Consider the following 22515-nt stretch of genomic DNA (forward strand, 5'->3'; position numbering starts at 1 on the left):
TTAGACATTTCCCCAACAAATCTATTAAGTCATCTTTCTCCCACTTATTTGAAATGTCTTCTTTATTATATACTAAGTTCTCATACACATGAGTATGCTTCTGAACTTAATACATCCTGTTCTGTTGATTCAGTTCAGTTCAGTCTCTCAGTTGTGTCTGACCCTTTGCGACCCCATGGACTGCAGCACACTTCCCTGTCCATCACCAACTCCTGGAGCTTGCTCAAACTCATGTCCATTGAATTGGTGATGCCATCCAACTATCTCATCCTCTGTTGTCCCCTTCTTCTCCTGCCTTCAATCTTTCTCAGCATCAGGGTCTTTTCCAGTGAGTCAGTACTTCACATCATGTGGCCAAAGTATTGGAGTTTCAGCTTCAGGATCAGTCCTTCCAATGAATATTCAGGACTGATTTCCTTTAGGATCAGCACTGTTTAATTCCTGGTGCTTTATAGAAAGTTTTGGTATCTATTAGAGCAAGGTCTCCCTGTTTTTTTCAATCAACATTTTCTTGACTGTTTTTCATGAATTTTATTTCAAAATAAGCTTTACTTATGGAGACTTGTATTCCAGACTCAAGTGGCATCAAATGTTGCTTCTGGATAAAGTGATCCCCATCTCATGGGCCAGTTTGTGTCTTCTTGGCCAGAGTCGTTGAATATACATAAGCTGGTGAGCCTAGGGGTTGGACTTCTCTTTTCAATCCATATATTTGGTAAATGTGATTTTTTTTCTTTTTGGAAGCCACAGGACATCCCTTTTTAGTCTGTGAAGACCTAAGAGAAATTAAACAATGCTTTTATGTTAGCTATTGCTGTGTAGAGTTGGACCACAAAGAAGGCTGAGCGCCAGAGAATTGATGCTTTCGAATTGCGGTGCTGGAGAAGACTCCTGAGAGTTCCTTGGACTGCAGGGAGATCAAACCAGTCAATCCTAAAGGAAATCAACCCTGAATATTCATTGGAAGGAATTTTCATTGGATACTGAAGCTCTAATACTTTGGCCATCTAATGGGAAGAGCCCATTCATTGGAAAAGAGCCTGATGCTGGGAAAGATTGAAGGCAAAAGAAGAAGGGGGCAGCAGAGGATGAGATGAGATTAGATAAATCCTCGACTCTATGGACATGAATTTGAGCAAACTCTGAGACGTAGTGAAGGACGGGGAAGAATGGCATGCTGCAGTCCATGGGATTTCAAAATGTTGGACACGACTTAGTGACTGAATAACAAACAACAATTGTTGTGTAACCAATTACTCCAAAATTTAGTAACTTAAAACAATAAAACTTTATTATCTCATACAGTTTGAGGGCCAGGGATCTGGGGTGACTTGGCTGGGTTGTTCTGGCTTAGAGTTTCTCATGAGGTTGCAGTCAGAATGTTGGGCAGGCCTGTAGTCATCTGAAAACTTGTCTGTGCTAAAGGATCCACTTCCAAGCTCACTCACATGACTGTTGACAGGAGGCGTCATCCTCCTACCTCATCGTGAGAGCCTCTTCGTGGGGCTGTTCCTGATGTGCCAGCTGCCTTCTCCTGGACCGAGTGATCTGAGAGACAGACCAAGACAGGAACTGCAGGATCTCTTACAGCTGAATCTAAAAAGTGACGTCTCATCACTTCTGATGTATTCTTTGTTTACACAGACCAACCATGTAAATAAAAATTCAGAGAAGTGGAATTACTGGTCAGAAGTTAGGTGTAGTTGTAATTTTTTGACAGTTAATTGCCAAATTGCCCTCCATAGGAATGTACCCGTGGAGGTACAGCAGTTTATACTCTCAGCAGCAGTATATGAGAGAGCCTGTTTGTACAGCCTCTACCACACGGTGAATATCAGACCTCTAAGTCAAACAGTATACCTCTGTGTGGCTTTAATTTGTATTTCTTTTATGAGTGAGATTGAACATGTATCTAAGAGCCATTTGTATTTCCATTTCCATGAACACTTTGTTCATATCCTTTGCCCATTTTTTTCTTGCTGTTTCATACGAACTCATTATGGGGAATTTAGGAAAGTGTTTTAATATATTTTAAATATGTTTTAATATGTAGGAGTTTTGTATTTTTATTATTTTGAAATATCAAGCTTATAAAAAAGTAGCAAGTGTAGTATATGAACTTTTTTTCTTATATCAGGTAAGAAGTGATACTGTACTATCTTTGAATACTTTAGTGTGTATTCCCTTCAAACACAAATATTCCACAAGGCATTCTACATCATCACAATACAACCATCAAAATCAGGACAGACACACTGGTCGCTTCCTGATCCTGTCCAATAGTCTCTACCCCTTTGACCCTAGAGAAGAACATGAACTCTGGAGCTAGCACGCGTGCGTGCTCGATCACTTCAGTCATGTCCGACTCTGTGATCCTATGTATTGTAGCCCGCCAGGCTCCCCTGTCATGGGATTCTCCAGGCATGAATACTGCTGGAGCTAGACTATCTGGCTTCAAATCATAGCTCTGCCTCTTACTAGTTACTCAATTCCTGTATGCTTCAGTTTCTCATCTCTTTCAAAAAGTACAATAATCATGCTTCACAGGTCCTTGTGAGAATTAGATTAATGCTTAAATTAGTGGTTTGCATACTATGAAAGCTATGTCAACATAGCTGTAATATTAGGGGAAAGGTAGTTGGTAATAGAGTAAATTTTTAAGTATTTTATAGTGACCATGGGTGAGATATCAGAGATCATAGCCTACAATGTAAACTACAGGTTGTTCAAATAACCCAGAAAGTCTTTTTTTTTTCTTTTTTAGATTTCAGAATGACTTCCCTCTTGACTTACACATATAAAAATCTTCCCAATACATCAAAATGGGCGCTCAGATTTTGTAAGTTTCATTTGTTCTTTCTTTTTAAGATTAGATTTGAATGTGTAAGCATCTTGTGCAAACATGAAATTTTATTGCTTTTTGTAAACACTTGATTTTGTCTTCCAGTTGTGAGACCTCTGAGCAGTTCCTCCCAGCTACATGCTGCTGCAGGTACAGTAATTTGTAAAAAATAAAATATTTCTGATTTAAAAGTTAGATATGGGATCTAGATTTGTGAATTTTGAATAAAAACCAAAACTAATTTGCTAACTCTCCCCTTTTTATGATCAATAAGAACATCACTGTTGCTTTCAAATTAAAACAGTACAGGACCAATCAGTAATGATAGTACATGGTGTAAGGTGGGCTTGAGGATGTTGGCTGGAGGCTTCTTTCTGGGATGTGGAGCCTATGGAGTCACTGAGGTTCTGTGAACTTTCTGGTTAGTTTACCCAGCTACTGGCTGTCAGTCCTAAAGACGTGTGTGTGCTGAGTCACGTCCAACTCTTTGCAACCCCACAGGTTGTAGCCCACCAGGCTCTTCTGTTCGTGGGATTATCCCAGGCAAGAATACTGGAGTGGGTTGCCATTTCCTCCTCCAGGTGATCTTCCTGACCCGGGGATCTAACCTGTGTCTCCTGCATTGGCAGGTGGATTCTTTCCCGCTAAGCCACCAGGGAAGCCCCAGTCCTAAAGATGGTTAGTCTCCAGATACTCTGGAGACTGTTGTGGAGCCAGAAGTTAACTTTTTGCACTTTCAGTGACAGGCTTCTGTTACTGAGTATCTTCTTAGTCTATGTGTAAGAGGATGCATACCTGAAATAGGTGTGACTGTGGGACTAGTTAATAAAAGAAGGTTGTTTAGTCAATCTGAAATGAAAAAGGAAGGAAATTTGTTGATACTATATGGTCTTTTAGACCCTTGGTAAACCCAGTGGATTAGACTTCTTCACTGCTGAATACATGGTTTTGCAGAACCTGCTGTAGTTTTGTATATTCACTTGTCTGGGTCATGTATTGATCTATGACTTCTGATTTTGGTCTTATTATGGTATTTCTACTTGGATAATAACTTAATAGAAAAAATACCTTACCAAGATTTAGAAGACCTCTGCTTTGATCCAGTTCTACTTCTTTCTGGGCAGTTTGACCTTGAACTGATCATGTCATTTCCCTGCTTTATAGTTTTTTTATCTAACAAAGAATAATAATTTTAGCCATGTTAACCTCAAGTAGTTATTAAGATATCTCAAACACTTTGAAATCTGTAAATTCAGTGAAAGTACAAGATGATGTTTTTATATTGTTTTACATATAGTATATTCCCAGAGGTCTGTTACTTAATCCCACCTAGAAAAGTTTCATGTTGTCATGTAAAAAATATATTTTCTTTGGCCTCTAAACTCTAACTAGAATATAGATATATATTAACCTCACAAAGAATAATTATAATTCCTTTCCATCTCATTTCACCTTTCACCTAATTCTAATGTTCACTCAGAAATTCCTATTGCAGTCACACAGATAGATCTGGTTCTTGCCAGCTGGGAGAAAGTCACGTTGAATATCATGTTAAATACCATTTTTCTGGCATTTGGAATATTCTTCTTTATATTGCTCTTAAACAGTTTTTGTGTTTCTCTCTCCCCAACTGTGTTGTAAACCTTTGTGAGACTTAAGCCTTGTCATGTTACTGGTGTTTAACGCTGTCCTACAAGTGGTTTGTTTCAACATTGATGTTGATAGTGGTGCAAGAGGGCACATGATAAGACAAAAGAATGCGATCAGCTGATTGGATGGGAGGAAGAGGGAATGTATTCATGCTGAACAGGCTTTAGTTTGCAATAGGTCAGCAGAGGGCATAAAGAGGGAACTTGGATTTTACTTTCCATATTTTAGTATTATTTATTTTTCTCTTTTTTAACCACCACTCATGTTTTATTTTTTTAATTAAAACATTAGAGAAAGATTGCTCTTTTGATGTTATAAAACAGCTACCCAAATTGAGTCAGATAGAATCAGGAAGCATGCTAGATTTTTGTCAAATGGCAGTAGTTACCAACCAAATGGCTTTATTTCTACATAGAAAAGCACGAGTATTAATCTATGTGAAGAATAAAACAGTATCAGTTATTCTAACTTCTAGTATTAAGGGCAGACTTAATTGGTTGCTTTCAGTGAAATGGATTGTCAGGCACTTGATAAAAACAATTTGTTAATGGCATAAGCAGTATTATCATAAGGTTATAATCTGTATTTGCCTTAAATTTTATTTGGAAACTTGTAAACGCTCGTTAACTTCTTAACCTTTTTTTTTTAGTTGTAGTGGTTTGGTAAATGACCAATGCAATTTGGTATTGAGTGATGAAATTCTTCTTAGAATGTCTATCTTTAAAAATGTAAAAACTTACCTGACTTATTGTATTTTAATTAATTTTTCTCTGAACTTTATCTTAAAGCTTCCCAAACTAAATCGAAAAAAACCCTAGCCAAATCCAACATAAGGAATATTGTGGTGGTGGATGGAGTTCGCACTCCATTTTTGCTGTCAGGCACTTCGTAAGTATGAAACGATTGTGTTACTTGTTATTACTTTTTTTTTTCTCTTTTCTCTCCAGCTGTATTGAGGTATGATTAACAAATAAAAACTGCATATATTTAGATTATACAATGTGATTTTTTTTTTTAAGGTATACAATATGATGATTCAATGTTTATTGTTGTTCAGTCACTAAGTTGTGTCTGACTCTTTGTGACCCCATGGACTGTAGCACTCTGGGCTTCCCTGTCCTTTACTATCTCCTGGAGTTTGCTCATGCTCATATCCTTTGAGTCAGTAATACCATCCAACTGTCTTATTCTCTGTTGCCCCCTTCTACTCCTGCCCTCAGTCTTTCTCAGCATCAGGGTCTTTTCCAGTGAGTTGGCTCTTCGCATCAGGTGGCCAAAGTATTGGAGCTTCAGCTTCAGCTCAGTTATTCTAATGAATAGTCAAGGTTGATTTCATTTAGGATTGACTGGTTTGATCTCCTAGCTGTCCAAGGAACTGTCAGGAGTCTTCTCCAGCACCACAGTTTGAAAACATCAGTTCTTTGGTGCTCAGCCTTCTTTATGATTCAACTCTGACACCCATACATGGCTACTTGAAAAACCATACCTTTGACTATATGGACCTTTGTCGGCAAAGTGATGCCTCTACTTTTTAATACACTGTCGAGGTTTGTCATAGCTTTTCTTTCAAAGAGAAAGCGTCTTTTAATTTCATGGCTGCAGTCACCATCTGAGTGGTTTTGGAGCTCAAGAAAATAAAGTCTGTCACTGTTTCCATTTTTTTCCCCATCTATTTGCATGAAGTGATGGGACTGGATGCCACGATCTTAACTTTTTGAATGCTGAAGTTTAAGCCAGCTTTTTCACTCTTGCACCTTTATCAAGAGGCTGTTTAGTTCCTCTTTGCTTTCTGCCATTAGGATGGTGTCCTCTGCTTCTCTGAGGTTGTTAATATTTCTTGAGGCAATCTTAATGCCAGCCTGTGATTCATCCAGCCCAGCATTTCACATATGTACTCTGCTTATATGTTAAATAAGCAGAGTGACAATATACAGCCTTGATGTACTCCTTTCCCAATTTTGAACTAATCTGTTGCTCCACCTCTGGTTCTGTTACTTCTTGACCTACATTTAATGTGTATATACATTGTGAAATGATTACCACAATCAAGTTAATGAACACATCCATCACCCCATATAGTTTATTTATTCCTTCTTGTAAGGTGTTTTCAAAAGGGACCTTTGTGAATGTAACATAGTAGGTAATACTGTTGCTGAAACTGTTAGTCACTTAGTCATGTCCAACTCTTTCCGACCATGTGGCCTATAGCCCACCAGGCTCCTCTGTCCATGGAATTCTCCAGGCAAGAATACTGGAGTGGGTTGCCATTCCCTTCTCCTGGGATTTTCCCAACCCAGGCATTGAACCCAGGTCTCCTAGATTGCAGGCAGATACTTTACCATCTGAACCACCAAGGAAGCCCCTAATAATATTGCTAGTCAACTAATATATAAATAATATTTTCATGAAATTAATATAGAATAAGTCAAGTCAGTAGTGAAATAGCGTGGCAGAATCTCTTTTTCATCTTTTCTCATGAGCAAGTCTAGTGTAGTGTTAGACTGAACTAGCTGTATTTTGAAAACCTAGTGTGAGACAAGGTAGCTTGCTTCCAACAGATACCCTTTCCTCGTCTGGAGAGAAGTGCATTGTTTCTATGTCTCTTCAGAAGTTTAAATACTGAGGCTGTGGGCATGTGGGCGTCTTGAAGGGACTTTAATCTGCTGCTTTGGCTTTCTGGAAGTTATCAGAATTGGAGTTGATAGACTGGTCCAAACCCTGGTACAGCACAACCCCAAATATATGGAATGACAGTGGTCCTAGACCAGCCCTCAAGTCCCCTAGAACCTAACTACTGTTCTCCCTAGACTTCCTTTCTCCTTTTCTGTCCCCAGCTGAGGCCCAGTCTGTCCAAAAGTTGATGATGGACTTTGGGAACTAAGTGAAAATTAAATGAAACATTAGGTGTATTCTGTTAAGATTGTTTTGATATTCGTGTTTTGAACTATCAGTCACTAACTTAAAAACAAACTAAGAAAAGTCGAGTATCTGCTAAAAATAATGAGACCTTTCTATACTAATATGGAGAAATCTTGAAGATATATTAGGTGTAAAAAGCAAAGTTCAGAGCCTTGTGTATAATGCCACCATTTATGGAAGATACGGACGTGTGTGTGCATGTGTGTTTATGTATATGTATGTGCACGCATGCATGCATGTACATACAGAAACAAGAAACGTTCATTTTTAAACAGTGGTTTAGGACCTAGAGAGTATCTTCTTATGTAAGTAAATGGTGAAGATTCTTCACCTTCTTTTTTCAATATGATAACTTTCTTGTATGGACACAGCAGTAGTAAAAGTAAGAACCTGAAGCTTTAGCAGCAGAAAAGTAATGCGAGGGGATCCTTGTTGTACTTAGCAGCAGCAGGGTAGGAAAAGAAAGTTCCATCAAGAGAAGAAAATTCTTGACTAGAAAGGCCATTTTTTTTGTAATGGCTGTTTGTATACTGTGTAGAAGTTTGATTCCAACTGTTTTACTAGCTGTTAAAAAAATGTGAACATGCTCAAAGATATCATTTACACATTTCCTTTGATAGTTGGTATCAAACTATCAAAGGTGAAATTTGATTTGAGATATTCAGCACATTGGTATAGGCTTTATTCCTTTTTTTATTTTTTATTATTATATTTTAGTTTAATTTAGAATCCTAGTTGAGGAAGAAGATAATGTTCATGAGTAATTTAGTAGCACAGAGAAGAATGTTGAGTAATGGTAGGAAAATGTAGTTAATAGAGAAGAAGGAATAAAAATTCTAAGGTACTATTCATGTGCAAAACAAAAATGAATAAAAATAATCCAGAGAGAAGAATTTATAAATAAGACAAATAGTTAAATCATATTATTAATCTTATAATTGAGGTAACAAATGAGTCTTCTAAAGTAGAAAATAGTTTTCTAGATGGAAAAAGATCTTTTTCTGTTTAATTTGAAGAAGCTTTGCTTTCATCTTGTATGACACTTGAAAGACCTATAGGTATTTTGGAAGTATTTTGGAAGCACTGTTAGGAATATACTCCAGCAGTGGCGTGTGGGAATCTTTCAGCATCCTGGCTGAGAGGGAGTTATAGGAGCATGAGAAGAAAAATTGTAAAATGATAGGCATTTTAAAATTGATACACTTTTGCCCAAGTTACTCTGCTCTAAATTTTAGGGAATTGGTTTTCCCTATAAAAGATTTTTAAAATCACTGATGGTTCTTCTAGTGAGTCACAGTAAAAATAAAAACATTTCTGAGTTTTCAGGTTTTAATTTTTAGGGATTTAAAGAATAAATATTCTTATTTAATCCAGATGTATCTGGAACATTTCATAGTTCCAGAAAGTAAAGAAATGCTTAAAAAAAATGGGCATGTCAAAAAAACACAGGGCCAACCTAAAATAGCTTCCAATGACAAAAATTAGGGCAATTTGATTAATAAAATAAATTATAATAGTATAATATTATACTATAACTCAAAACATTAGATATCTATGAATCCAATCTGATATAAATAAATGATTGAATAAAGAAATAAAAGAGAAACGACAAGTCTTTCTTGAAGAGTTTCAATTAATAAATACAGAAGGAATGAGGAAAATAGATAAAACATCACAAGAATAGCTGCTGCAACCAGGATCTAGGCATGAATGCTAAAATTAGTGGGTGAGAAAGGTTAAGAAGAAACAAGATATCGGCATACCCTCAATTCTCTCCCCCCAAATATTTATTAACTACTGTGAGGATTTTAACATGTGTACACAAATTCTTTGTTACTTTTTCCACTAGGAAGTGGAGCTTAATTCTTCTTCCCGTGAGGAAGGGCCAGAAGTGACTCACTTCTAATAAATAGAGTTTAAATTGAGTTCAGAAAGGGAAAAATAATGAAGAAAACTGGCAGACACTGCTTCAACTAAGTGATCAAGTTAATATCACCAGTAAGAAGACATGTTGCTATCACGTTCACTCTGATAAGGCGCAAAGGGTACTTTACCTCTGTGATACTCTTCCCTTGTGTCCATAACCCCAGTCTTCCAGTGTCAAGGTCAAGGAGGATAAGGAAAGACTGAGAAACTGTCACAAATTGAAGATTAAGGAAGCTTGACAAGTAAATGCATGGATTGGAACCTGGAACAGACCAGTAATAGGGAACTAGTGGAAAAACTGATGAGGTCAGATCAAGTTTAGCGAGTAGTACTGTACTGGTGTTAATTTCTTAGTTTTGACAAGTGCATCAGGGTTACACAAGATTATCATTAGAGGAAGCAGGGTGAAGGGTATGGAGGAACTCTGTTCTATCTTTCCAATTTGTAAAACCTCAAATAACTTCAAAACAAAGTTTTCTTTAAAAGTCCTAATATATCCCTCATGTCCCTTTAGACATCACAAAATAACTAATGAATTTTTTAAAAATAAAAGGGAACTTAAAACGGTGGGGTTTAGTTTTAAAGAATATTTGCCATATGTCATGTTGAACAGTAAGATAGTGGGCAGGATTTTTGTTCAGTTCTTAGTTAGCTTAAAAGGAGTCAAGACTTGCCAGAGTTTTAAGGATGACAAATAGCAAAGTCACACTGTTTCTTTGTTTGGAATGATGTTAAGTGCTTTTCTATTAATTGCAGCTTATGATTAGCGTATTTCTTTAGATATTTCAAATAGAATGAAAAACGTTTTTTGTGAAAGCTCTAGGCTTTTGGTTAAACTATTTATTTTCTTCCTCCAGATATAAAGACCTGATGCCACATGATTTGGCTAGAGCAGCACTTTTGTAAGTAAATGCAGTTGCATTTTAGATCTTATTTCAATAAAAACCCTTTTCTCCAGTTTTACACTTGAAATAGCATGTCTAATAGAATTCCTATAGCTAAGATATGTTAACTTTATGTGGTTAGAAAAAACACTTAGTAGATTTTACAAGATTCATCTAGTCTTCATTTTAGCCATGTGTGCTACACAAATTCAAGCAGGTGGTGAATGTCAGTGATCTTTATTTTGCAGGCTTGCCAATCTCTTGGCATGATAGTATTCCTTAATGTACTGTAGCTAGCTGCAGGTTATAAATAGTATAGGATTAGATTGATCAGGCTAAAAACCAATACATGTATTTGATGGTTACCTCAGAAACTTCATTACTGTATGAAGATAGCTGAATAGATTATGCAAATACAGATGCAGAACCTGTGTAAACAGAAGACCAACTGTACTATGCCATTTTTACCTAATGGACGTGAGCTTCCTCAGAATTTCGTATCCCTGGTGGGGTAGGGGTGGAGGTGTGTATTTATCTAGAAAGAAGCCTGGAATGAGACGTGAACATTCCTCATTTAGCTTTAATAATTGTTATCATTTTGCCATGTGTGCTGTGCTTAGTCGCTCAGTCATGTCCAACTCTTTGAAACCCCATGGACTGTAGCCCATCAGGACCCTCTGTCCATGGGGGTTCTCCAGGCAAGAATACTGGAGTGGGTTGCCATGCCCTCCTCCAGGGGGATCTTCTCTGCCCAGGAATTGAACCCAGGTCTCCTGCCCCAATTTTTTTTTTTTTTTGCCTTATTTAATAGTTTTTATTTTTCCCCAGACCAGGATCTGGTCAAAATTCATATTATTATACAAATGAATGTATCTCTTTAGTCTCTTTTAATTTAGGACATCCCCCCAATACACCCCCCATGATAGTGACTTTTTGAAAGGTCCAGGCCAGCTGTTTTATAGAATGTCCCACATTCTGGATGTATCTTTGTAGTAATATTTAACTTTCCTCTGTGAATTTCCTGTAAACTGAAAGTTAATCTCTAAGCTTGATTAGATTCAGGTTAAACATTTTTTGGAGAGAACACTTCATAGGTAAAGCACATGGCTATTGCATCATGTCAAGAGGCACGTGATGTGTAATGTTAAATCGAACCATTCAGAGTGGTCAAACCACCAGATCTTTTGGTGATAAACGTGCATTTTTTTCTTTTGCAATTAGTAAGTCATCTGTAAGGTGATATCTTAACACCATATTCCCCAGCAACCTTTGACCAAGTGGCTTTAGTGTTCATCGATAATTTTTGCCTAGATTAGTTATTACATTAGAGATTATAAAATTTCGACTTTGCTTATTCTTTTATTACTCCTATATTTATTGGTTGGTGTTTTTATGTAAAGAGCAGCTTTCCTTTTCAAAAAATGATGTGTTTATATTGATAATTTAAATATAACATATTTGGGATTTTACTTCATCTCTTTAATTTTCTATTTGTTTCTCTTTTCTTTTTGACTGAAAACTTGGGTTTATGTATCTGTTTTATCCTATTCAAAATTATTTTTTTCTTTCATTTTTTATTGGGGTGTTGATTTACAGTATTAGTTTCAGGGGTACAACAGAGTGATTCAAAATTTTTATAGATTATATTCCAGATTATTGATGATCCTTCCTATTTAACTTCTTATTGCCAATTGAGCATCAAAAGTTGACTTTTTAAATCAGTATTTAATTTATTTGATAGTGTGCCACATGCTTATCAAATTAAGAAAAAGATACAGTCTCTACTCTATTAAATTCAAACTTAACCTTTTAACCAGAGTTAACCGTAATGTTTTATGTGATGATCTGTGGCACTGTCTTGAATGTATGAAATGTTTCTTTGCTTTTAATTTCTGCTTGCAGGGGTTTGTTGCATCGGACCAGTGTCCCAAAGGATGTTGTCGATTATATCATCTTTGGCACAGTTATACAGGAAGTGAAAACAAGCAATGTGGCTAGAGAGGTGAGTCAAACTTTATGTTGTTTGAAGAGATTGATGGGAGAATCAATTTGAATTTTAGTTAATAGAATTTACTCTTTAAAAGCTATTAAAATTCACTAAAGTTATATTTAATTTAAAATGTGATTTTACTATTTGAATTATTTTATATTTAAAAAAATTATAAATCAAATGATATACACTATACTAGTATATGTTTATGCTATATTATAAATAAAATCAATTATTTGAGCTGGTTTTGGATATGTTTGTGTTTCTCTTAGGAAAACAGATTTTGGCAAAGCATGGCTGATGTGACTTTTTGTAATGTGAGATATAGTGACCTCTAATCAACTTAAAATTTCCATTTTACAGAGAACTTATTTCATACCATGGTTTTTGTTGAAGGGAGTTGTGCTTATTCATTTGTTCCCTTTGACTAGTGGACACATAGGGCATTTGTTGTTTTTTTTTAACTATTTCATAGAAGTTTACCTTTACCCCAGTTGGCAAAGCTCCATGTACTGTTTATTGAGCAACTGAGATAATGACAGGCCTTGGCACTTCTGCGGCGTGTCCCACAGTCATTTCATAATGAAGACTCCAAGAACATTTTCTGAACTTTGTTTCCATTCGCAAGTGGCTATTTGGATAAAGTTGGCTCCAAAGCACATTTCAATGTGCTGAGCATTTTCTGTATTTCTAATTTGTGCTTGCCATACTATTGCATTCAGTATAGTTGAAAGAGCAGTAACTTTCACCACTGTCAGCCAAGAGGAAAGAAAAGGAGTAGGACTGGAAGTATGTGTTTTGTCCCACCTTTTTACTCATCAGTAAATGTTCAAACTGCTGAAGGCCTGGTGTTACTCAGGTCCACAATAATCAACTATTGTATATTGTAAGGGAGACAGGAAAGGACTAAGAACAGGAAGAGGTTTTTTCTCCACCTCCTAATTTTTTGGAGTTTCCTTGATCTTCACACTTCTAAATGTATCAAACATGGCAATTTCATGAATATATCAAATTATTCATAATACATTTTCAACTCTTATATTCTAGAAAAAAAAACCAAAGTGACTCTTACAAGAGCACTTAAAAGTAAATGTTGAATCTGTTTCAGTGTTCTCTATATATCTATTCTATCTCAACATTAAAGCCTTGTTTTTTTCTAAATTTTTTTTCTGGAAATTTTATATCCATGTGCAAATCTCAGCTATTGATTGACATGCAGTAGGTCCCTCTCCTGGCCCAGTACTAATAATACTAAAGGCTGAATTCAGGGAATATGTTATAAGAATGTCTCTTTAAAATCGTTTTGCAACCTGAAGGCTACTGTGATTTCCAGCAAGAAAACTTTCAGAACCTCTTGTCTGTGGTAACAGTGTAATAATAAAATCCTGAAGGGCTTCTGATGCTGAGTTCCCATGAACCTGACTTTAATGAAAGCCTCAGCTTATTTCCCTGCTCTCCAACTTACCTAAGAGACATCTTCCTCCTTTCCCTTTATTGCACCATTTAGAGCCTAAGCTTGCCTTGAGAGCTATTCAAACTTTAAATAGAATCACGGAGACAAGGTTCACCAGCAGCCACTTCTATTTAAAGTTCCTTCAGTCCTGAGAGTCACTTGGGACCAAGTATGTGACACTTGCCAGAAAGGATTGCGTGAGGATCAGGCCATTATGACCTGAGTGCCCTTTACCCTTGCCTCACTGGGGAGCTCTTCTCTCCTTCCTGGTGGAGACTTGCCTTTCTCTTCCTTTTGGGTTGGTTTACATCAAGAGGCTGGTGTGCAGTTGCCAGTAAGTACTTTTCAGCAAAGTGAAGTATAAAGCTGAAAATCAATTAAGAAACAGAACCCTCTAATCTTGGCTTTGGAAGCATGTTAATCTTACCAAATGATAGAAAATCTTACATTCTGAGGATTGTTAAATAGTTTCAGAAAAAATTAATTCCCTTAATAGGAACCAGAATTTCATAGTAAGTGGTGGTGGTCAGGGACATAAGGTGTTGAGAGCTTTGTTTTTAAAGTGAAACTTTAATATTATAAAAATAAGTATTGAATATTTTATTTTTGTACCTATGCATCAGTTCTTGACATGAACAAAAATAGAATCAGGCATTCATTGTTTTTTTGGCAGTGTAATTAACTCAATAAATAGTATGATAAAATAATAGACATCCTTATTTCCATTTTTGCAAGATTAATGGACAGCCTCAGTTTTTCTCAAGGTCCTTCAAATTAATTCTCTTTTGAAACACCTCTTATGTCATCTTCCTGACCAGTTTCCTTATTTCCAGTTGTTAACTGGTGTAATCCTTATTTGTCAGAGACTCACTTGTGGCTCAGACAGTTTTCCCAAATTTTTTTCATTCAGTTGAACTCTTGGCTACTTGGCATGTTTTCCAACTCAGCTTTGCTTTGGATTGACAGTGCGCTGTCTGAAGTATCAGGCAGTCGGTGAAAGTAGAGACGAATGTAGAGCAGGCCAGGGACCCGTGTGGGAATCTGTTCATGAATGGTCAACTCTTTAGAAATTATTTTCATGTCTGATGACTTTGCTTTACTTCTAAGCCTTTATAACTGCAGGAACACAGGTCATGAGAATCTCACCCCATGATATATTTCATCATTCCACCAACCATATGTAGCAGGTTTACCTTAGGTCTATTTGAAAATTTAAACGAGTTAAAATAAAATTATATGTTAATGTTCTTAAAAGTGCTGGGAAAAGCATTGCTAAGAGAGGAGGTGAACTGCCAGAGGACTGTAGGCTTGTATACCACACTAGAAAATGGCTGCAAGGAATTTGGCAAAGTGCTTGTTGATTAACGGCTAAATGAAAAATTCGTAAACCATTTCCATGATGGGCTTAGTTGTATTTTAAATATTCCTCTGTGAGATATTAGCTCCTTTCCTGATTTACCATACAGTGAAGTACTGCTCACAGCACCACTCACATGTTGCACTTCCTTTATAAGTGATCATTGCATTCACTGTATTTCCTGAAGGCTGCCCTCGGAGCTGGCTTCTCTGACAAGACTCCTGCTCACACTGTCACCATGGCTTGCATCTCTTCCAACCAAGCCATGACCACGGGTATGTTTGTTTTTTTTTTTGACAGCAGAAGGTACATGTTGGTTCTCCTTTGTCTTTTCTAAGATCATTAAAAATTATTCTTAACAGAAATAAATGATCTCTGAATTTGTGTGTTTCAGAAAATAAGGTAGCATTTACATTTTTTGATTTTTGACAGCAGTTCTCCACCTCTTTCTTGCCCTCCATACCTGAGGACCGCAACCATTTGTGTAATGTCTCCATCAGTAGTGTGGCTGGCTATCACAGGGATTATTAACTGGAGGGGGTGCTTCTGGATTTGAGGCCAGAGGAGTTTATCACCTGCTAGGTTTTAAGATTAGGTGATTCTAGCATGATACTCCCCCACGAAGATGGTGGCCCTCCTCCCTCCGCCATCATCATAGAAATAAATCACTGACTTGGACGGTACAGCTCTTTGCTCTACTTTTCACCCACATCTTGGCCTTTTTATAATTATTTACAAATTCTCACAACAAACTTAGCAAATCTGTGGAACATTTTGTAACACCAGCCCTTACTGTGAAAAGACAGGAAACCTGAAAGATGCAGTGATCATGTGCTGTCTTAGTGACATCAAGGCCAAGTAACCAGCCCACCGTAAAGGTGGCAGGGAATGAAGCTGGAGGCAGAAATGGGGGCATTTCCCACTCCGCAGAGCATGTGACTGCTTCCAGTTAGAGCAATATAGTACTTGCCAGTGGCCATAAAGAGGGCAGAGGGCTACCTTACATCTAAAAGCCATACTTTCTCTAGCTTGTAGTAGAAGCTGAAATTCTCTTTATAGGAAAAAAAGTTGTTACCGAAACTGAAGCTGGGAGCATATGAAATACGCCACATGTTCTGCTTTAGAATATGATTTGTTTGAGAATTGGTCCAGTGGATACTTCTGAAAGTTGATATCCCTGTAGCCTGAATGAAACTTGTTTTTCTCTGGTGCATTGAATGTATTTTGAGTCATTCAAAAAAATTATCCTAATCCCTCTGAAAAGATAAAAACCTGAATTACATATGTTGTACAATGCTAATAACTATCGTACAATTTTTAAATCAAGCCTAAAGTTAAGGAAAAAAAAGAAGCTTAGATTACCAATGGTCTATTAATTTATGCAAAAGATACTCATGTGTGTATGACCTGTGCCTGTGCCCTGTAGCTGTCAGCCTGATTGCTTCCGGCCAATATGACGTGGTCGTGGCAGGTGGTGTAGAGTTAATGTCTGACATCCCTATTCGCCATTCAAGGAAAATGAGGAAAATGATGCTGGATCTCAATAAGGCCAAGACTCTGGCTCAGCGACTCTCTGTAATCTCTAAATTCAGATTGAATTTCCTATCGCCTGAGGTAAGACTCATGAATGCTAACATAAAGACTTGTGTTGCCAAAGCAGCCCACTGCAGAGATTTAGTGTTAGATGAGATAGTGGGTTCAGTTATGTTCTAATAGATGTGGATTCTGTTAGTTACAAGGAAAGGTTAATTATTAGGTCAAGACAGAGAAAAAAATAGCAGTCAGAAAATTGAATTTGTAAGCCCTTTTTAGAGATGCCTTGCTCACAAAGAACTTCCCTTGTCCTGATCTTGATTGATCATAGACTTTAACTTTCCCAGATAACCCTAGGTGTGGTATAACACCTGTTCACAGTGTACTTGGTCCTGAATATCTCCTTTCCTAGCTTCCTGCAGTGAGTGAGTTCTCCACCAGTGAGACCATGGGCCACTCTGCAGACCGACTGGCTGCTGCCTTTGCTATTTCTCGGGAGGAGCAGGATGAATATGCACTGCGCTCTCACAGCCTGGCCAAAAGGGCACAGGATGAAGGACTCCTTTCTGATGTTGTGCCCTTCAAAGTACCAGGTAAAACAGTTTGTTCAGCTTTGTAAAGGGGAATGCTTCTTGGTATTGTTAGGGAGTTCTGAATTTCTTCTAAAACTCCAAAAACCCTAAGTGACTTTCCGATGAATGTTTCCAAAATAGTCAGCTTTTATTCTTAAACATTGACTCAGGTTTCAATTTTTGTTGCAACAGATGTAAGCATTTTAAAGAGATGTTTTATAAGTCTCCTTTAGGTCTGGCAGATATATTTTAGTTCTTATGTGCATACCTGTTTTTAAAGTTCTGTATTTATAAGTTTTCTGTAAAGAAGAGCCAAATGTAAATAAATATCTTAAGAAAATAAGTTATCCTTTTTAATGTTAAATCATCTAGATTATTTCCCAAATATCTTATGAGTTTGCTTTCATATTTGGTAATGTCTTGATAACTATAAAGAGCTTTCTTTTTAGTGAATAGTTATGGTTTACATTTTATTTGTTCTTGTAATTTTAAAGCATATTTTTCTGGAGAAGATATATAATGCTCATTGCGCTTAGAGTTAAAAACTTCATATTTTTATAGGAAGAGATACAGTTACACAAGATAACGGCATTCGTCCTTCCTCTCTGGATCAGATGGCCAAACTAAAACCTGCATTCATCAAGCCCTATGGCACAGTGACAGCTGCAAATTCTTCTTTCCTGGTAACTATGTGTGCTATATGTGTTTACTAGTGATCTTTTATATTTGTGTGTTCTCAATAGGAAAGCCTAAAATAGATGTACTTGCGTGTATTACGAATAGAGACTTAAAAACATACTTACTCAGACTTCCCTGGTGGTGATGTGGAAAAGAATCCACCTGCCAATGCAGGGGACATAGGTTCAATCCGTGGTCTGGGAAGATTCCACAGGCTGAGGAGCAACTAAACTTATGCACCACAACTGTTGAGCCAGAGCTCTAGAGCCCACCAGCCACAACTACTGAGCCCACCTGCCACAGCTACTGTGGGCCACAGCCCACATACCTAGAGCCTGTGCTCCACAACAAAGAGAGACACCACAGTGAGAAGCCTGCCCACCACAACTGGGGAGTAGCCCCCACTTGCCACAACTAGAGAAAGTCCTCATGCAGCAACACAGACCCAACACAGCCAAAAATAAATAAATAAAATATGCTTACCTATTACAAAGACTATTAAAATAGAATCAGTTTTTAAAGCCATAGAAGTCAACCTGATCCAGTCACCATTCTAATACAAAAAAACTGTTCTCCAAAAAAAAAAAAGCTGTTCTCTTCAGTCACTTCAGAAAAAATTTTGCCTGCCTGTGCTGGGCACTGGAGATAAAAAGAATAATTAATTGTAATGTAGTGAGAATGTTCTGTGATGACGGTGAGCATTGGCTCTTGGAGAAGATACATAGTTGGGTGAGTCAGAGAGTCTTCTCAGAGCAGGTAACACTTGATCTGTGAATCTTGAAAGAAGAGTACAAGCCAATTCAAGAAGTGTATAAAAGGCCTTCTAGGCAAACGGAATGGCAAATGCAACTTTGGGAGTTAGGAGAGCAAAGGGCTTCTTTGGACAAAAGCCTGGTTGGAACACAGGATATGAATCTAGGGAGTCGACTACGACTTGGAGGACAGGGAAACCTGGCATGCTACAGTCCATGGGGTCACAGAGTCAGACACAACTTAGCAACTGAGCAACATAAGACTTGGAAAGTAGGCAGAGAGAATGACAAAATACTTTTCCTGGGTCTGATTGTTAGAAAATTATGTTTTATGCTGACCCCCAAATTACTTTCCTATAAGCATCATGGAGTAAATCTACTCTCATTTTTGGTTGTTATTTTACTTATATGCAGGTAGCTTCATGTCCTTGCTTGGGTTTTTTTTCCTTCCTCCTCTTGATTCTGCGTCTGCTTGTGAGATGTGATTTCCCTCCTACTACTACCTTGAGTGCAGTCTTCAGGATGTAGTTCATCTGGTCAATGTTTCTTTTTACAGTATCATTCTCCTACCCAGACATACAGTCTAGAAAGAAACATAGGCAAATGTTTGACATATTTGACATTGATAAATGACAATTTAATGCCTGCTCTTGAGCTTAGGAAAGGATACCTGAGGTGATTTTAACAGGATGATGTACCACCTGGTAAAGCCTGAGCAGTGAAAGACTGGTTAGGTGGTTATTTCTAAAACAAAATTGGATGATAGGTTCATATGACAACGGTTACACTCTTGGCTGATCTGAACCCCCTTGAATAGTTGTGAGGTGTGCAAAAGGTTCAGGTTTAATCATCAAAAGTCAGAAACACAAGTCATTAGAGGTAATATATCACAGATACATGGGTTTTCAGAGATGCTGTTAATGCACCGTATTCATTGCAGTTTTTCACAATGGCACATTGAATATAGTAATGTGATGCTATTATGTATAGTCACCTGTGTTTCCAGACTTTATGGCCACCTTATTGGTAGTGGCTGCATAGCCTCTTCAGAGTTACTGAGTTACAAAAATATGGTCTGAAATTACGGTAGAGATTGTTTTAATTTTGTCAATTCTAGAGAGTAGTTTCTTTTCCTTTGGAATTTTTGTGGGTTTTTTTTTTTTTTTTTTTGAGCTTTTTCTTTCGAAACAGTAGTAAAGGGCTTTTGTGAGTAGTACTAATTTGTCCCCCACTTCTCAGTTGTCAGTTGGAAAAAAGCATATATGGTGTTTCCAGAGAGGGAAGACCATAGTCCTTATATTCTCAGCTGTCTACCTATTTCTTCTTCTTCTTGGTTTGCTTGTTATAGAGTCTTTAAGTTGAAGAAAATCATGTACAAGCCACAGGCAGGAAACAGCTGAGAAGCAGTCCAGAAAATAATAAGAATAAATCAGTAAAGAAGAGATTTTGGGGAGGATTAATTCACAAAATTCCTCATATTCTGTGCCAAAGCAAAAAACTTCTAGTTTATTATGAATACATATTGAGTTACCAATTCTCATCATTCATTTTGATAATTATGATAACTTTTTGAATAGACTTTTCTACCCTCATCTGCCAAAAATGTGTCAGTGTGTGTGTGTGTCTAAATTGTGACTTAATGATGGATAAAATGAAAAGACTTTGTTACAGAGAGACACTCTGTAAGTGTGATGTGTTGGTAAATTTAGAAACAGAGCATAGAAGATGGCTGAAGAAATAGCACCAGATAGGCTGCAGTTATTTAACATTTTTGTTCCGATTAACATTTCAGACCGATGGTGCGTCTGCAGTGCTGATTATGGCAGATGAAAAGGCTCTGGCCATGGGTTATAAGCCAAAGGCATATCTGAGGTAAAGTAAGTATTCAAGTAAGTTTCCTCTGGTTTCTTTACTTTAGTACAGAGCTCACCCTTCTGTTTTTTACCCAGGGATTTCACGTACGTGTCCCAGGATCCAAAAGATCAGCTTCTACTTGGGTAGGTAGCAATGTATATTCTTGGATTATTCTAGAAAATATTGGTTACCCATGTTTATTACATAGATTTTAAAGTATATAAAGCACTGAGTTCATAATTGTTTTGTGAGTTGGGTTTTTAAAATAATAATCCTTTATGTTGTGTTATCGTTTTATCACTTTTCTACTTTTTCCTATAGTTTTCTACTTACAATTATCATGTATATACAACTTTATATCCTTTTTTACATTAAGATGTCATAAGCATTTTTTTATACTGCTACTTACTCTGCAACACAATCAGAATAGCTTTTTATAGAACCCTCCTAATGTTTAGATAGACTCCTCTCCCTTCCTCACGAGGCTGTACCCTCACTAGCCTCCATCATGTCATTTAACTAGCCATGCCCCTTCTTATGCTCTGCCGTTTGAGCTCTGTGTTCTTCACATTATTAATTTGCCCTTCTCTTTTATTGTCTACTTGCTTATTATCTCTTTCTCTGAGTCTAAAATATCAACTGCAAAAGGCAGAGGCCATGTCTGTTCAGTTTACTGTTGTATCACCAGCACTTTGTATTTGTACAGTAGAATCAGTGAATGAATAGAAGACCTTCTAATAACTATGTAAAATTCAGTTTGGGGAATATGAAAGAGTTCTTTAGTTAAAAATAAAGATTTTAATATCATATCACTGAATTTTTTCTTTTCAGACCAACATATGCTACTCCAAAAGTTCTGGAAAAGGCAGGATTAACAATGAATGATATTGATGCTTTTGAATTTCATGAAGCTTTCTCAGTAAGTCCCTTTAAAGACTCATATCAAAGGACTATAATCGTTTAATATGCATGAAACAAGTAGAGCTTTATGTTTGAAGTACTGACTTAACACTACTGGGAGGACATCCAGGGCTACACCCACAGTGTTGAAAAACATATCTTTCGAAGCTATCTCTTTGAGGCCCTTCAGAAGTATCAGGTTGTTTCTTTAGAAAATATTCACTGAAAACGGATTTAAAGATTTGCTTAGCTCTAAAGTTAGACAGAACTGTTCAACTTCAGCTTCTTCGGCGTTACTGGTTGGGGCATAGACTTGAATTATCATGATATTGAATGGTTTGCCTTGGAAACAAACAGAGATCATTCTGTCATTTTTGAGATGCATCCAAGTACTGCATTTCAGACTCTTTTGTTGACTATGATGGCTACTCCATTTCTTCTAAGGGATTCCTGCCCACAGTAGTAGATACAATGGTCATCTGAGTTAAATTCACCCATTCCAGTCCATCTTAGTTCACTGATTCCTAGAATGTCAATGTTCACTCTTGTCATCTCCTGTTTGACCACTTCCAATTTGCCCTGATTCATGGACCTAACATTCCAGGTTCCTATGCAATATTGCTCTTTATAGCATCGCATCTTGCTTCTATCACCAGTCCCATTCACAACTGGGTGTTGTTTTTGCTTTCGCTCCATCCCTTCATTCTTTCTGGAGTTATTTCTCCACTGATCTCCAGTAGCATATTGGGCACCTACTGACCTGGGGAGTTCATCTTTCAGTGTCCTATCTTTTTGCCTTTTCATACTGTTCATGGGGTTCTCAAGGAAAGAATACTGAAGTGGGTTGCCATTCCCTTCTCCAGTGGACCACATTCTGTCAGACCTCTCCACCATGACCTGTCCATCTTGGATGGCCCCACACGGCATGGCTTAGTTTCACTGAGTTAGACAAGGCTGTGGTCCATGTGATCAGATTGTCTAGTTGTCTGTGACTGTAGTTTCAGCTTGTCTGCCCCCTGACCCCCTCTCTCAGTGCCTACTGTCTTACCTGGGTTTCTCTTACCTTGGACGTGGGGTCTCTCTTCACGGAAGCAACAGTTAGAACTGGACATGGAACAACAGACTGGTTCCAAATAGGAAAATGAGTACGTCAAGGCTGTATATTGTCACCCTGGGTATTTAACTTATATGCAGAGTACATCATG

The 22515-nt window shown here is 37.3% G+C and overlaps 1 protein-coding gene across 6 annotated transcripts in view; it reads left to right on the forward strand.

Annotated features, from left to right (window-relative positions):
* The window catches only part of HADHB (hydroxyacyl-CoA dehydrogenase trifunctional multienzyme complex subunit beta), a 32979-nt gene that overhangs the window by 5337 nt on the left and 5127 nt on the right, over positions 1-22515 (forward strand). For all 6 annotated transcript variants that reach the window (XM_081592803.1, XM_081592800.1, XM_081592798.1 and 3 more), the window contains 12 exons: positions 2765-2839; positions 2948-2992; positions 5281-5380; positions 10195-10239; positions 12124-12223; positions 15209-15296; positions 16448-16635; positions 16967-17147; positions 17688-17809; positions 20349-20428; positions 20506-20553; positions 21242-21329. In XM_081592803.1, the coding sequence (XP_081448929.1) occupies positions 2773-2839; positions 2948-2992; positions 5281-5380; positions 10195-10239; positions 12124-12223; positions 15209-15296; positions 16448-16635; positions 16967-17147; positions 17688-17809; positions 20349-20428; positions 20506-20553; positions 21242-21329 (1152 nt within the window). In that variant the 5' untranslated portion in view covers positions 2765-2772. The remainder of the gene's footprint in view (positions 1-2764; positions 2840-2947; positions 2993-5280; positions 5381-10194; positions 10240-12123; positions 12224-15208; positions 15297-16447; positions 16636-16966; positions 17148-17687; positions 17810-20348; positions 20429-20505; positions 20554-21241; positions 21330-22515) is intronic.

This window comes from Giraffa tippelskirchi, chromosome 4 (assembly GCF_054371585.1).
Source record: "Giraffa tippelskirchi isolate mGirTip1 chromosome 4, T2T-mGirTip1v1.2.pri, whole genome shotgun sequence".
Taxonomy (NCBI): Eukaryota; Metazoa; Chordata; class Mammalia; order Artiodactyla; family Giraffidae; genus Giraffa; species Giraffa tippelskirchi.